The 16403-nt window shown below is 35.1% G+C and overlaps 1 protein-coding gene across 1 annotated transcript in view; it reads right to left on the bottom strand.

Moving 5' to 3' along the window:
- Positions 1-15830, bottom strand: part of xmas (RRM_XMAS2 and SAC3_GANP domain-containing protein xmas) — a 311404-nt gene extending 295574 nt beyond the window's left edge. The window contains exon 1 of the mRNA XM_090380957.1: positions 15196-15830. Coding sequence (XP_090237083.1) covers positions 15196-15688 — 493 coding nt within the window. The 5' untranslated portion in view covers positions 15689-15830. The remainder of the gene's footprint in view (positions 1-15195) is intronic.
- Between the last annotated feature and the right edge of the window lie 573 nt (positions 15831-16403).

The following is a 16403-nucleotide window of genomic DNA, read 5'->3' as shown; positions in this document are numbered from 1 at the left end:
ATGACCAGTTGTCAAGTAATCCTCTATTTACCATGCAAGATACTCGAGTAACAAGAAGTAAATGACAAGATCTTTTCATTCTAATGTTAAATTGTCAAAGTTTATGTGCTCACAGTGACGATCTCACTGATGTAGTCACACAACAATCCAATTTATTTCTACTTTCTGAAACATGGCTAAATAACAAAGAAGTAAACATACCTACTTCGATTGTCTCGTTCAATTCAAACAAGAAGCTCAACAAGCTTGTGGTGTAGCAGTTTATCATAAGAGAGAAAATTGTATTCATGTTGTTACTTCTCATATGGAAGTGATTTATCGACAAACTGTTGACAAATCTGTGAGTGCTAGACCTGTTGTAGACATTTGTGCAACTGAATGCCTTCTTCCTGATGGTCAAACGATATTGTCAGTAGTCATTTACATTTCACCTAACCAAAAGATCAAACACATCACTGAATTCATCCATTTCGTTTTACTTCCTTACAGGATTGAAGGAGCTGCATTGCTACAACAATTTTCTCACAAGAAATGTGACCAAATAACAATGATACTCAGTGGAGATTTCAACGTTAATTTTGTAGATACTCAATCCAAACCTTTGACTGATTTCTTAGAAAATAAATTTGGACTAATGTTAAATACTTCTAGATCTGTATCGACTACTAATTCTAGATCTGTATTAACTACTAATCGTGGAACTATAATTCATGCTGTGTTTCAAAGACATCTACACTCTTTATAATCTCAAGTGTATGTATTAAATATTTTAGCTATAACAAACCCATTGTAAGTAAATTACTTATTCATCATGTATTGCAACCTGAAATTCATGAAACTGTAGAAAAAAAAAAATAAATAAATGCTTTAAAATGTTAAACGTGTTTGGATTCTTTTCATACTAAACACCTTCGTCCAAGCCAAGGATGTTTTCACATAAAATAAAACAACTTTGGTTTTTTTTTTTGGTAGTTGTTGGCGCATAGACTTCTGTGGCCATAATGCACCTCCCAAGGTTTTTGCAGTACAGTACTTTGATCCAAGCCCGAGGCGGGAATCGAACCCGCGACCTTTGGGTTGGGTTGCCAGGCAGGCACTCTACCCACCTAGCTATCCCGGTCAGCCCACACACTTTCGTGCATACAGGGTACACACGGTGTTTTTTTTTTCTTGGTATCAACTGAACATAAGGAGCCATGCTTACAACTCCACAAACAGGATACTAATGAGTGTGTGTGTACCCTTCCAACACCGTATTTATAGAAACGGCTGATGTAATACCCTGCAATTACTGTCTGATGCAATATCTTTGCTTTGCAACAAACAAAATGACTGTAATCAAACAATATCATATACGTTTCACTACAAATGTTACTTTGTTTAAGGTTATGCAGTTTTTTGTCTGCCACTGTAAATATGACACAGCCCATGGCCAAATAACAAAATCAGATCCAGTTTTCCACCACTCATGTGAGGATCGCCAATGGGATTTCAAGAACACTTGGGTAATGATTGACATGTACAGAAAATGCAGATTATACAAAGAATCCTTCATTTCTGGCGTAACCAACAACATTAACTGGAACAAAGGCATGCAGTTAGACAATTACCGCATACATATTTTCAAAAGCAGAGTATTACAGCAGATTAAAAAAAATAAATAAATAAAAATAATAATAATAAAATAAGAACCATAATAAGTATATCTTGAATAAAGAACCCCCATTCCCACTTCTAACATAATCTTGAACCCACCCAGACAATTAAAACGTTCATAACGATTACCTGCCAAACAGGTATCTGATCATACTAAACCCAAATCCATATCCTTGTTCTAAGTACAAACTACCTACAAACTAACCTGTGGCTGGCCCTAAGAGCCCTTAATTGGAATTTTATTCAAATCATTCTTAGTTTTGAGAGTACTGTATAGAACATATAAATATAATGAATTTTTTTTTTTTTTTGGTAGTTCTTGGCGCATCGGCTCCTGTGGCCATAAGGCACCTCCCAAGGTTTTTGCAGTACTTCGATCCAAGTCCGAGGTGGGATTCGAACCCGCGACCTTTGGGTTGCCAGGCAGGCACTTTACCAACCCGGCTAGCCCGGTCGGCTATAATGAATTGTAAACCACTGTTTTGATATGTGAGACTGATGGTGTCATAAGGACATCATTACAAGTGTGTAAGTATTCATAGTTATCCATTTACTTAATGCTAGTTTATTTAATTTTAATTATTCATCTCAACTAAATTAATAAGTAATGTAAAATTGTCTAAAACTGTTAAAATTCAATCTTTAAATGATGTTTGCTAATAGCTATTTGTTAACTAATTCAAGACCAAACCTTAACAAATAAGAAATGTGTAATCAAATTAACGACTTTATGTATTCACCATATGTAGTCACCATAATTTATGTAGTCACCATAATTTACCAGTCCTGCTGACTTTACGGTCACTGAAGAAATGGTATAGGAAGCAACATGAAACATCTGAGAATAATTTGCAATTCTTTAAGAAATTAAAGGCAGATTACACTCCCTGGAGGTTTAAGTGCTCGTTATTTTACCAATTTCCATTTCACTGATTTCTTGATTGAACTAGAAAAGTCATAAAAAGAGATGGAAGATGAGTTGATACCTTGCAATGGTCTTTACAGATGAAACCATTTGAACATGAGGGAGCAATGACAAGGAGTTAGACTGCTGTATTTTAAGTGATATATCAACCTTGGAGGTGAGTATAATAGGAAAAACTACCAAAGCTGAATGAAGGAAGGCTCCAAGAGTGGACATTATACATCCTATTATACTAAAAAAAGGCTGCATGTGAGTGTGTCATCCCATTGAGGATGTTAATGAAATCATCAATCTAGTATGGGGAGATCCCCCCCCCCCCCCGAATTGGAGAAGTGCTGATGTCTCCCCAATTCACATAGAAAGTGTGAAAGATATGATGGGCAACTATAGACCACCAAGTTTGACTTCAATGATAGGAAACTATTGCAGCGATCCATTAAGGATCACAGCAATGGTTTGTGAAGGGGATACCATGACTGACCAATCGTGAATTATTATGACAAAGCCATAAAACAGTTGGATACAAGAAACAACTTTGACATTATTTACTTTGAAAAAGCTTATGATACAGTTTCTCATTAAAGGCTGTTATATAAACTGGAACAAACTGGGATTAATAGCAAGATCCTTCATTTGATCAAGGACTACTACATAAAGACAACTCAACGTTTGTTCAAATCACATATTTGAAATTATTCTTGGGAGGGTTGAAATCCTTTATTCTTGTATCCAAATCTTTTCAACTTTTTTGCCTACATTAAAACTGTCAATAATTATAAAAGTTATTAATCAATCCAAATTCGATTTTGCAGGCTAAGAGTAAATAATTCACTTCTTGTCCAAATCATGGTTGAGCATTCAGGTCTCTTGGCAAAGCTACTGGGCATAACTTTTCTCTCTCTGTACTCCCACCTCTATTATAACCTGATAGTTCTATTGCACCCTCAACTAAAGATAGAACTGACTAACTACTTTTCTTCTAACTCTAGTATCAACGATCTTGGTACACCTGTCGTACAGAATACACTCCACATATCGCCTCCCACGGACTTCCGATTGAAGGATGTTACAAGAATACAGAACGATCTAGATAAGTAAACTCCAGGTCCTGATGACATTTCTCCACTTGTTTTCAAAACCTGGGCTTCTTTTTTTGTGTCACCTCTCTATGCTATCTTATTCCACTGGGGTTTTCTTTCTGCTTCAAAATTTGCTCATATATAGTTAGTTACTAAAAAAGGAGTTGACATATCTCTCCCTTCCAATTATCATCCAATTGCACTTATCTCTAATCTTTCCAAAGTAATAATAAAATTCATCAACAACCATTTGTTTAAACTGTTTAAACCTTTCATCTGACAACTGATTGTCGATATGAATTCTGTCAATTTTGATCCACTGGTGATATACTGGCTTATGTTACGCAACTTTAGAAAAATTTATCAAAAAGTTTGATGAAACTCAAACAGCTGCTCATGACATTTCTAAGGCTTTTGATCATCATGTTTGTCATAAACAAACTCCATCTTATGGATTTCAAAATGTTTTTAACAACTGGGTATCCAGTTTTCTCTCTCATCGCTCACTGTGTGTGATGGTAAACTGCTACCATCATCCACAGTTGGTGATAGCAGTTTGACTGTCAAAAAAATAACATAAGCATGATTTTCACATTTGTTTTAGAACTCCAAGGCGTAAGAAACTATCTTGGTTTTTGAGTGTGGCAATGCCCAGTCTTTGTTTCTGGACATTGCCCCACACTCACAATTAGTCACTAGTAATAAGGGAAGGGACAAATTGTGGATCAGTATCATCACAATGATGAAGATTCTGAACTTGTGAGAATGATGCTGCTGATCCACACTTTGCATCTTCCAGCATTACTAGTAATTAATCATGAATGTGTGGCAATAACTCAAAAACAAAAGTGCAGTCTTTGTTTCTGGATGATTGTCACACACTCACAATTAGTCTATATTAATGACAGAAGAAGTAATGTGTGAATTAGTGATAAGCAGCATTACATTGATGAAGATTCTGACATGCAAGAACTTCCCACTCTCTGTGATCTTCAGTGAGGATACAAAACATAAAACTTAGCTGAAATGCATTGCATCCTAGATCTTGTGTTAAAAATTACTGACATATTCCATAAGAAATATCAGTGGCATCTTCCCAGTAGTCAAATGTTAACCACTCCTGACACATCACAAACGTGAAAGACTAAATCATTGGTTTGTGAAGTTGAAAGGCAGCCAGTTTTTGTTTGTTTGTTATTTGGTTTTTAGGAGCATTATCAACTAAGGCCATATTGCTCTGGGGATATGCGGTGGTCATTCCCTGACCTTTCCACATCCTCCATATTTGGTGGTCATGGGCTCGAACCCCGGTCTAATCAAGAAGCGTGTGCTACGCACTGCTGCTCCTGCCCACCTGGCTACAGAGGCGCCAAAGGCAGCCAGAGAAAGAATCGTCTTTGATGGGCAAGTGCCCCCTTTAAATTTTTCAAATCATTCAGAAGGCTGAACGACACATAGCATCTTCTTTGCAAATTGTTTTTTGGCATTTTCACAGGTTTCACTATTGGCATATCCAAATATTCCCACAGGTAAAAGTCACACAAAGACAAATCTGGAGAATGTGGTGGCCACAACCCTTTGCCAACTGTGCGTTCCTCTGTGAAACTGTCATGAACACGGGCAAGTGATTCAAGAGATGTGTGACATGTGGCATCATCCTGTTGAAAGTAACAGTTTTCACGCTTGTGTTCTGTTAACTGAGTGTAGAAGTTCTCAAAAATCTGAAGATAAACTGCTGTGTTCACTGTAGTGTCAAAAAAATATTGGACTGACAATTCGATTACCAGAAACCACACACCATACTCCAATTTTCTGGTTGTGAAGCAGTTTCTGATGTAAGCTGTTAAGATTTTTGGAACACCAGTATCGAGTGTTATGAGAATTCACATGACCAGAAAGATGGAACCATGCCTCATCACCCATCAAATAAAGCAGTGGGTTGAGTTCACTGTCTGCAATCTTGTTAAGGAGCCACTCACAATAATTCAGATGTTTTCCTGTACCAGGTGGTACAGGAAAACATCTGAATAATTCTTGGACACACATCACGAGATAGGATTTCAATTTCAGGTAATGAAGTACACGAAAACAAGAAGCTGGTTTCACTCCAGTTTATTGCAACAATTTCCTGAGAGATTTTCTGTTAGGACTCCAGAGGCGGTATTGAATGTTCAATACCACCTCTGGAGTTCTAACAGAGGGTAGACAATTTCTCGGTACATATTGTCCGCCATTTTGCAAGTAAGCATTGAATAGTACTACTCTTAGCTGGGATGGTAGCAACAGGAAATTTCTTATAAAACAATTCCTGTGTTTCCTTAAAAGAGCCAGTACATACACAGGCTTCCATTATACAAATCCTTTCTTGCACAGAATATGGCATTCTTGACAATACTCTCACACACCTATCACTTACGAGTGCCAAATGGCAACTGTATGTTGAACAACACAAACTGAAATCATTTGGCTAAAATTCATTCTTTGAACAACTTCGAGTGGGAGTTGTTCAAAAATTAATATCACACCAGTATGGGGCGAGCCAGTTTTAAGTGGAACACCCTATATATATATATATATATTACATATACAGTAGACTCTCGATTTTCCAGGATAGATTGAAAAAAAAAAAAAAAAAAAAAAAAATCCCAAATCGATTTCCCGGTTATTCCAAAAATACAGTGTCTCCGACATACATAAGAGATACGTTCCAGGGCTTCTTAAGTCGAGTTTTACATAACTCGGGAATGACTAATAAAATATTGCTACTATATGACTGATATGCCAAAATTACAAAAACTACGTAATATCCTTAGAAGAATGAAGAAAAATAGTTATATATTTTTAATTAGTTAAATTAAAAACTTTTATCTGTGTACAGCGGTGAAGTAGCCGGAGGATCACAAAAGAAAAAAAACATAAAAGGAAGAACAAACGCATGTTATTGTACTGTAAAAACTGACATGTATTTCGTAGCCCTGGTTATTATAGTTGACTTCATTGGTGCCGACCGCTTCTTGTATTGTCTTTTTCTTTTATTGTGTTCACCGGTGCCACTGACAAATCTGGATTCTGCGCGATACTTGTTGATGTTTGGCCATTTTCAAACATCCTTATTATTTTAATTTTCTGATCCAACTCGATCGCTTTCCTTTTCTTGATAGATTTACTAGTACCGCTATCACTTATTCTCTTAGTCAGCACCATGATAACAGTCAAAATTAAATTTTCTGAAAAGAACTTCACAGGGTTAAGGCGAAAACTCACTAATATCATTCCACGCCAGCTCACATTTTGCTAAAGCTCATTTCTGGAGGTCACTGCCATAAAACAATAAAAACAATTTGCACTTTCTGGGTTATTGGGCTTTTCTGTTAGTGCAATCTATTATAAACGGGTAGTAAACTCAATCCTATGGCATTTGCCATAATACCGATAGCTGGAATTCTGTGAGTTTTTACATTATTATGGTGAAATACATGTCCCCTTCACTGAAATCTTCAGTCATATAAAAAAATATATAAATAATGTAATGTAAGTCCGAAGCTACGTCAGTCGGGGGCTTACTGTATCGAAAAATGTTCAGCAACCTACGTAAAAAGTATGGTGATAGATAAAAAACTTACCATGCACTATCCGCATGTCCAATATCATGCTTCCCTTTATTTTTTACAAATGTCAATTTTAAATCTAATAGCTTCCCTTTATTTTTTACAAATGTCAATTTGAAATCTAACAGCTTCCCTTTATTTTTTAAAATGTCGCATATGAATAATTTCATAATAATATGAATAATTTCAAGTTTTTGTTTTATTGAAAGCACAACTCTTGCATTTGCCCATCATTTTCGTGATTTATAAACAAAAAAAAAAAAATAAATAAATAATAACAAAAAAAAATAGTTACTATAAAAAAAAATCCGACATCCCTGACATAAATAACAAAACAAAATTTGTCCTTTTGCAGTGCAATGGAAATCGACGCGATGCACTAAAACAAACTAAGCATTTGGTCTCTCTTTTTTTTGAGCGGCGGATGTGAAGACTCACTAATCTCCCAATGATGACTTATAATGCCGCTTCTTGTCGCTTATTTACAATTTGCAAAACATCTGTTTATACCTATTCTGGCCATTACTTAAATTTTATGATTTCTTGTTGATTTTTTTTTTTTTTTTTAATTTGGAGTCTAAGTGTCCCGGTTAATCTGATCCTGGCAAATCGAGAGTCTGTTGTATATGTATATACCACAACATGCATATAATCTCAATACTGTTGGAATAAATTCAATTATACTTGTTAATAATTCTAAGGTCAAGGATAATGAACCAACTCCAAACAGATGGTTGCCCTCAAGATCTTATCAGTGTGTCTGATCAGACCATATTGACGTAGATAGACCATTTTGTCTATCTACGTCAATATGGTCATAACAACAGGTAAATTATGAGAAACATGGAGCAATTCAAGTAGAACAGAATACAGAAAGGGAGGATAACAGTTCAGTCCTATCATAAAGGGGTCATATAAAGGTATAAGTACTGGCCAGAAATGCAAAACCATTTTCCCTTTAAGAGCACCAAGTAAAGTTGTGTCAAAAATATAACAAATTTTTTTCCACATTATAAAATGAATTTGCTGTTGGTAACATCATCATTTGGTTCCACTGTATAGGATTTAAATACTGTCTCAGACCGCCATAGTCAGCTTTACGAGAGCAAAAACCCTTCACTTTACCCCTGATGGTATTTACCTCTTTGAGTAAATCCCACTTCAGCATACTGTGATCACTGCTACCTAGTGGTTCCTTTATCTGCGGTTTCTTGATGCATGAAGAATCACTACTGATATTCAGATCAAGAGTATTACTCCCTCTAGTTGCCTCCTGAACATGCTTCTGTAGAAAACAGTCATCCAATAAATCCACAAAAGCATGCTAGTGTGTGAGTAATCAACCACAAATTCCAGTCAATATCCGGGAAATTAAAATCCCCCTCTGATTTACTGGCACACTATTTCTCTGCACAATTGCTCATTATACTCATCAGATTCATTAACACACACTTACTCTCATTTTTCCTTTCCCAGTGCTTATGTCACACCAAACAGACTCAACATTGCATTGTCCACCCACATCAATTGAATGCACTTCCTTAGATTTTATGTGTTTCTTAACTAACAGCATAACCCCTCCTCCCTTCCTATCCTGTCTATCCTTTCTGTGTATATTGTACTCCCCAAATTCCAGTTCTGCACTACTTATGTCTGTGTGACACCATGTCTCTGATATCCCAACAATATCTGCCTTTGATGTCTTGACTAGCACTTCAAGCTCATCGAATTTATTCACTATAGTCCTAGCACTGGTGTACATGCAAGTATACATGCACCTGTTTCTACTCTTAGTTACCCTAAACACAGCCCATGTATTTACTTGTTCCACTATGACTCCCAGCAGTCCCATCGAAATTCCCATCGCCTTGCCTTCCAGGCTGCTGCTCAATTGCATTTCAATAGAAGTAGTGCAAGAATTACTTTTACCTCTGCCAGCAGCCATTGTTTATCTATTAGTCCATGTATCCTCCCATGCTAGCAGTTTTCTGAACCACCTAACTCTGCCTCGATAGCATTAGCAAATATTCTTGCACCCTTTCTGTACCCTTAAAATTCTACCCCTTGAGCCTTGCACAATCTCTCCAGGGCCGAATTGATCGATAAGGCTCTCATCATATATTCCCTCCTATCGTGTCTGGGCAGAATTGCAGACACTTTGAAATTCAACCCTAACTCACAGCTTTTTTTCAGCATTGTCTTGTACTTGTTAAGTAATTATGCCGGTCTCCTACTCTTAATATCATTAGTGCCAACGTGTACAACAGTATCACCCATTGTGCCTTTAAAGGATGATATCTGCCCTACAACATCATCAACCTTTGCCCCTGGCAGACATACCCTGGTCCTGTTCCATCAATCCTTTTTGCACAATATGTTCCCCGTTTCCCTGACAATAGAGCCACCTACAACAACTAGTTCCTTTGGGACCAGAGCATTCTGCCTTGGTGGTTGCCGCTGTGTTGCGTGATGTTCAAGTGCAAGCTCTGGCATTGATGTGGGCAGCTGAGAGCTTGATGGTCCCCTCAATTTAAATCCTTCGAGGGCATCCACCCTATCCTTCAAGCTCTCATATAAGCCCATAACAATGCCGAGTTACCTCCTGATTTCATCGCACTCCTTACATCACACACACACACACACACACACACAAAGACATTCCTCTTGGTAATATAATGTCCCATTCCTGATTGCCCCACAAACATCAAACAAGCAGTGCATTTCAATAGACTGTGATTCAGAGGGCAACTGCCCCCCTCAGTTCTCCCCTGAGCCACAGCACTTCCACTAGTTTGAGAATTTTGCTTTGCTGCTCTGGTCTGAGTCATGATTTCTATTCAAGTTTAATAAAATTCCAATACAAAATATAATGCTAAACCTATATCACAACGAAGTTATAACACATATATATAGTGTATTTCAGTATCGAATATTATCTCTGAGTTACGTTATATGACTTTCTTATCCCCTGTCAACTTATATGTATTAATTTTTGAGGTTACGTTTGTAATAACTAGGTCGCTATATTTATTTAGTTAAAAAAGTACAAATCAATTGACAATGAAATTTAATAAGATTAATAAATTTTATTGATTAATTGATACTATCATACTTGCTATCTAGTTTTCCGTTAAACCTTACGTTATCTAGTTTTCCGTTAAACCTTACGTTATCTAGTTTTCCGCTAAACCTTACGCTAGCACACATTGTATCATATAACAATGGCGGCAAGTTACGAATGGTTAATCTACGGACACAAGGTATTATTTACTTTCCAAATCGCGCTATCTAAATTCAAAATAAACCACGGAGCTTGCCTAGGTCTATAAGCTACTTATAGAAAATAATTTAATCTAACAATTAAGTAAATAAAGCGGCTAAGTATAATTAAAAACTTTTCGTTCGCGGGAGCTGCAAAACATGTCCACACATCGATTTGATACCCTTACGAATACTAAGTAATACCTACAAAATCTCTATCTAAATTCAATTTAAACTAAAGTATTGTTACTAGGAATATAAAGCAACTCTAAAAAATAAATTAATCTGCCAATTTAAGTCAATAAAAAAGCAAAAACTTCTCTATTTGCGGGAGCCATAAAAACTTTCTCTATTTGGTGGAGCTGTAAAAACTGCATGGGATACATATAAATTAACATGTGTTACAGAAGCCTACGATAGATATAAGCTGGTCTGTAACCAAGTTACAAAGGAGGTTAGGCAGGCGAAGGCAGATTACGAGAAATATTTGGCAAAGGATGCAAAGAAAAACAGCAAAGAGTTCTTTACTTATGTAAACTCTAGAAGGAAGGGGATGAATCAGATTGGTCCACTTGATATCGATGGTTCAACTGTTGATGATCCTGCTCAAGTAGCTAACAAACTAAATGAATATTTTCGATCGACATTCAGGGAGGGGAATGCCAGAAGTGTATTCAACTCTGGCAGTAAGCAAGATAATCTTGTAATAACTGAGAGTAAAGTGGAGGAGAAGTTGTTGAAGATAAACACAAGAAAGGCACCCAGGGTGGATGGAATCTATCCAGTTATATTAAAGGAGGCGGCAAAGGAAGTAAGCAAACCCTTAACCATACTTTTGAGAGCTTCCCTGGACTCAGGAGAGGTACCCATTGACTGGAGATGTGCAAATGTGACCCTAATCCACAAAGGAGGATCAAAGGGAGCCCTAGATAATTACAGATCTGTTAGTTTAACTTCTGCTCCAGGGAAATTAATGGAGGCACTGGTTAAAGAAGCATTGCAGGATCATCTAGACAAGACTTCAGTTATAGATCGGACACAGCATGGGTTTGTTAAGGGGAAGTCTTGTCTGACTAATTTGATTGGATACTATGATGTAGTCACAAAGGAACTGAATGCAAAGAATAACTTTGATATCATATATCTGGATCTTAGAAAAGCATTTGATACTGTTGCACATGGAAGACTGCTGCACATATTGGAGCAGTGTGGCACTGGAGGCAAATTGCTGCTATTGATAAAGGGATGGTTGAGTGGGAGAAGAGAGAGAGAGTGGTAATCAATGGACATTGCTCTTCATGGACTAATGTTATTAGTGAATCCCTCAGGGTTCAGTGTTGAGTCCATTGTTGTTCTCTGTATTTATAAATGATATTGATTATGGCATATCAGGGTTAATGTCCAAGTTTACAGACGATATGAAGGTTGGCAGGGTTGTTAATGACACTAATGACAGTACACTGCTGCAACAGGATCTAGAAAAGCTGAGCAGATGGGCTGAGATGTGGCAAATGAAGTTTAACATTGACAAATGTAAAGTACTACATATGGGAAGCAGTAATCCCAGAGTAACGTATCAACTCTGTGGTACCACAGTGACAGTGGTAGAGAATGAAAAGGACCTGGGAGTAATTGTGCAGGCAGATATGAAGTTTTCTGAGCAGTGCAGACGGGCTGCAAGAGTAGCTGATGGTGTCTTGTCAATGATATACAGGAATTTTCTAGCAGGGATAAGGAGGTGATTATCCCCTTGTATAAGGCCATGGTCAGGGCACACCTTGAGTACTGTATTCAGGTCTGGAGGCCTCATTTTAAGAAGGATGTAGAGCTGTTGGAATGAGTACAGAGAAGGGCAACAAGATTAGTGAATAGAACAAAGGTTCTATTCACAAACTATGATTTAAGTTTTGAAAATTACAGTGTCTGGAGACTAGGCACCTGCGAGGTGATCTGATTGAGGTGTATAAAGTCTTGAATGGTTTGAGCATGCTCAATGCGGATGGGATTCTTCCTCTTGCTCAGAATAATCGCCTGAGAGGGCACAAATTCAAATTGAGGAGTGGGTGGTTGATTGCTGGAACAAACTTCCATCTGCCATTGTAGAAAGTTGATAGCTTAAATAGATTCAAGGCAAAACTTGACAAACATTTGGATGGGTGAAATGAGGGTTTTTTTTTTTTTTTTTTTTTTTTGGCTGATGCTATATAAGCTTGCTTTCTTGCATCATGTACCTTTGCTAATGAGTTCCTTTATTCAATAAATATATGACAAATAAAAATCTTCCTTTCATTTTTCCATAATACCACAAGTTATTTTAGGGTAGTGTTAAGGACCAAAAAATGGGTAGGAATTAAAGTTATATGTTTAAGAGATATATCATTCCTAAAATTAGCCTTCATTGTCTCTGTGTTAGGTTGCTTTTAGGCTTTTTTGTCTCTTCCTTTCATTATTTGTCAGTACCACTCAACACTGACTACTTGTATCTTCAAACAGGCCTATGGGGCTGGGAAATTCCATACTGCAATAATTACATTCAAACACCAGCCAAGCGATTAAAAATTTTACTATAAAATAGAATAAAATACAAAAATAAAATACTATGATACAATATTGGGAGACTAAACTATTGCAATAAAATAAAATAAATTACGATATAACAATTAAAAACAATACTAAAATCATTAAAATTTTGCTGAAATACCGAAGCTTTCGGAGACAGCAGTCTCCGAAAGCTTCGGTATTTGGTTGATAGGCTGTACCAGAGGTTTCCAAAATTTTATACCCTGAGCAGATTAAAATTTTTCATAAATTTCATGTCCCCAAATCCAAGTTCCAAAACAAGTGCAAATAAATAGATCTGACCTAAAATTTAGCAGTGAATATACATACTTTTATAAATTAATATATATATTAATACATTTAATCTCAAAGAAATAATATAATAAATATAAACAAAAAACAGTTTGTACCTGGATTAGTGGGATAAATTTGTTCATCTTTTGTTAAAAGTGCTTCAGAAGCTCTGGGCTAAATGAAAAATTTACCCTTTTCAACCCATTTTGCACATTTTTAAAGTCACTGCAAGAGTACAGAGTGCAGAATTCCCAACTAGGTTTTTGGAATAAATAAAAAGAAAGAATTGAAAATGGAAAACTTTAAAAAGTTATTCTCAATTCTGACACTATAATGGGTAATATCATCAAAAATTATCTTTAGAAACAAGTCTTGTTTTCCAAAAAAATTATTTCTCCTAATTGCCTTAAGACAGTTTCACTAGCTTCTTGACCAATAGCTGATAGCTCTATGGAATTAATATAATTATTTATTGTGTCTAAATTTTTAGTCCAAAACAGCACTTTAAAGATTTTACACCCAAAACACCCTAAAAATAAAAATATAGGTTAACTAACCTATATTTTTTATTTCCACATTTTTATTTAACCTATGTAATATTATGAAATTTGTGAAAAAATAAATGGAATTCTATCTATCTAATTTAAAAACAACTGAAAACCAAATGAAATGACCTTAAAACTGGTGTTTTATAAAAAAAAAAAAAAAAACAATTCTCTAAAATGGCTAAAATCATTTTAAAATGATGCAAAGATAACGTTTCTGAGATGTACAACTAAAGGTATTATGTTGTCACATTAATCTCTGCCTGTTAAAATTTGCAAAGTAAATTCTAATTACATCCACAGAGATTTAAAATAACATCAAAAATAACTGAACTAATGAATCTCTCTCTCTCTCTCTCTCTCTCTCTCTCTCTCTCTTAAAATATTTAAAATATAAAATATTTTTGTTGACCTTGTAAAATACTGACTTATAAAATATTTTTGTTGACCTTTTAAATCCTTAATAAAAAAAGATATTTCTTCATTTACTATATTTTTATTAACATTTTTCAGAATATGTATGCATATACATAGGTATATAATTTTCATGTGGGCCGTGAGGAATACATAATATATTTTTAAAGGTTGTTTCAAATAACATTTCAAAATACATTACAAATATCTTCTAATAAATGTTGTCATCTCTTATCTGTATTTCTAAGTAATTATACAGACAGTTTATAATAGCTGGCAGTATGAAAATACATTTTAAAATCAAAAGAAGAAGAGATCACAAATTACAATTCTCTCAAATTCAAATCCAGAGAAATTGACGAAATTGAATCATGTGATATAAAAATAATTGTACAAGATGGTATTATCTTGTACATTTATTAACAAAACAATGTAACAATGACTTTTCTACAATTTTTTTCAATTTTTTTTTTAAACTTCTGATTTGATTTTTGAAATAATTTCACTCTAATATTAGGCAACCAAGTCAAAACAAGAATAAATTATTATTTAATATAATTTATCAACAAAGTTTTGAAAATTTCATGAAGAAACTCATTCCACAGAGCCAACTAGCATAAAAGCTACAGCCTGGTACAGCCTATCAACCCTATAAAAGGTAGTGTTTAACATGGTCAACAGTAAGAGAGGGAAAAAAAAAAAATAATAATAATAAAGAATGCTTTTCACCCTTGTTATTTTATTCTTGTTTTGTTATTAAAAATTTCTGATATAGAGAAGTTTATGAAAGAAATTTTTTTGAAGTTTTTTAGAAAAACTGATTAAAATAAAATATTTAAAAAAATTGCAATTACCTTTTTTTTCTTCATTACTACTGGAGACTCTGTTACTCGAATATGCATGACTTCGCAATTTCCTAAAAAAATTGTCATCAGTCTTTCGAAGAAAATTACGATGGTGTCTAACAGACAAACATGTCTGGGATCGTTTCAGTTTATTCCTGGTTAATTCAGAAGACTGTTTATCACTTGCCTCTTGTTTTGCTGTGTTCTCTTTAACTTTCTGAAATTCCTTCAAAAATGAAAATGTGTCTGCCTTTGCAAGGCCAGGAACTGGAGGAAGAGTATTAGACCAGAAATCCCCAGTGGTTGTGGTACCAGTAAAAGTAGTACCAATATTTGTAAAAGATGGATGTGTGGTTTCTTTAATAAGTCCAGAAGAAGGAGAAGCCGATAACAATATATAGGACTCCTTTGCACTTTTCTGTAAGACATTTGGTAATGACTCACTGCATGACTCTGAAGAAAATTCTTCAGCTAACTCTACCTTGGAAGGTAAAGATGCCATGATATCAAAAACATAACTTTATTACTAATAAGTTTTTTTGTTTTTTTTAAATATGATGAAGACTTTATGAATTGTTGTTATAATTATATGAGAATGAAGTGTCTTCTACATCAACCACTAAGGCATGAATGTCACGAAAGAAATGAATCTGAAATAAAAATTAAAAAATGCAGAACAATTAGACAGCACATTTTAATCAATATAATTTTAAAAATTTTCATACATGTTTTAAACAAAGGCAATTAAACAAAGTAGGAGCAATAAGTTTGTTACTTGCTACCCATTATAAAAAAAAAACCAGTTCAAATTCAATGCCAATAAAAGGGAGAATTTTTCTGGATTCATTTCAATCAGGGCTAAGTCAGCTTCTCTCAGGTTTGTTTACTTGGCTAAAGTTGTAGAAACCAACTACATCTGCAACCAGATAAACAAACCTGAAGGACAAAAACTGTATATATAACATTATACATAATGAAGAAATAGGTTACTCCTACTAGATGTGCTCAAGTACAAATGAAACAACAATAAAAAAAATCCATTCTGGTAAACTTGACTGATGACTAAGATTAGCTTTAAAGCAGAAAGTGTAAATATGATTAATCCTACAGTCTGAAAACCCGAAGATATCAGACCTGTATCTCAGCACAATTTTTGTTAAGGTTGCTGCTGTAGTCAATTTAAATTCCCTGTTCAGAGGTCTTTGCAGACTGAACTA

This window comes from Mastigoproctus giganteus, chromosome 9 (assembly GCF_048544385.1).
Source record: "Mastigoproctus giganteus isolate SK-2022 chromosome 9, ASM4854438v1, whole genome shotgun sequence".
NCBI lineage: Eukaryota > Metazoa > Arthropoda > Arachnida > Uropygi > Thelyphonidae > Mastigoproctus > Mastigoproctus giganteus.
This window is presented reverse-complemented; position numbering and strand designations above follow the sequence as displayed.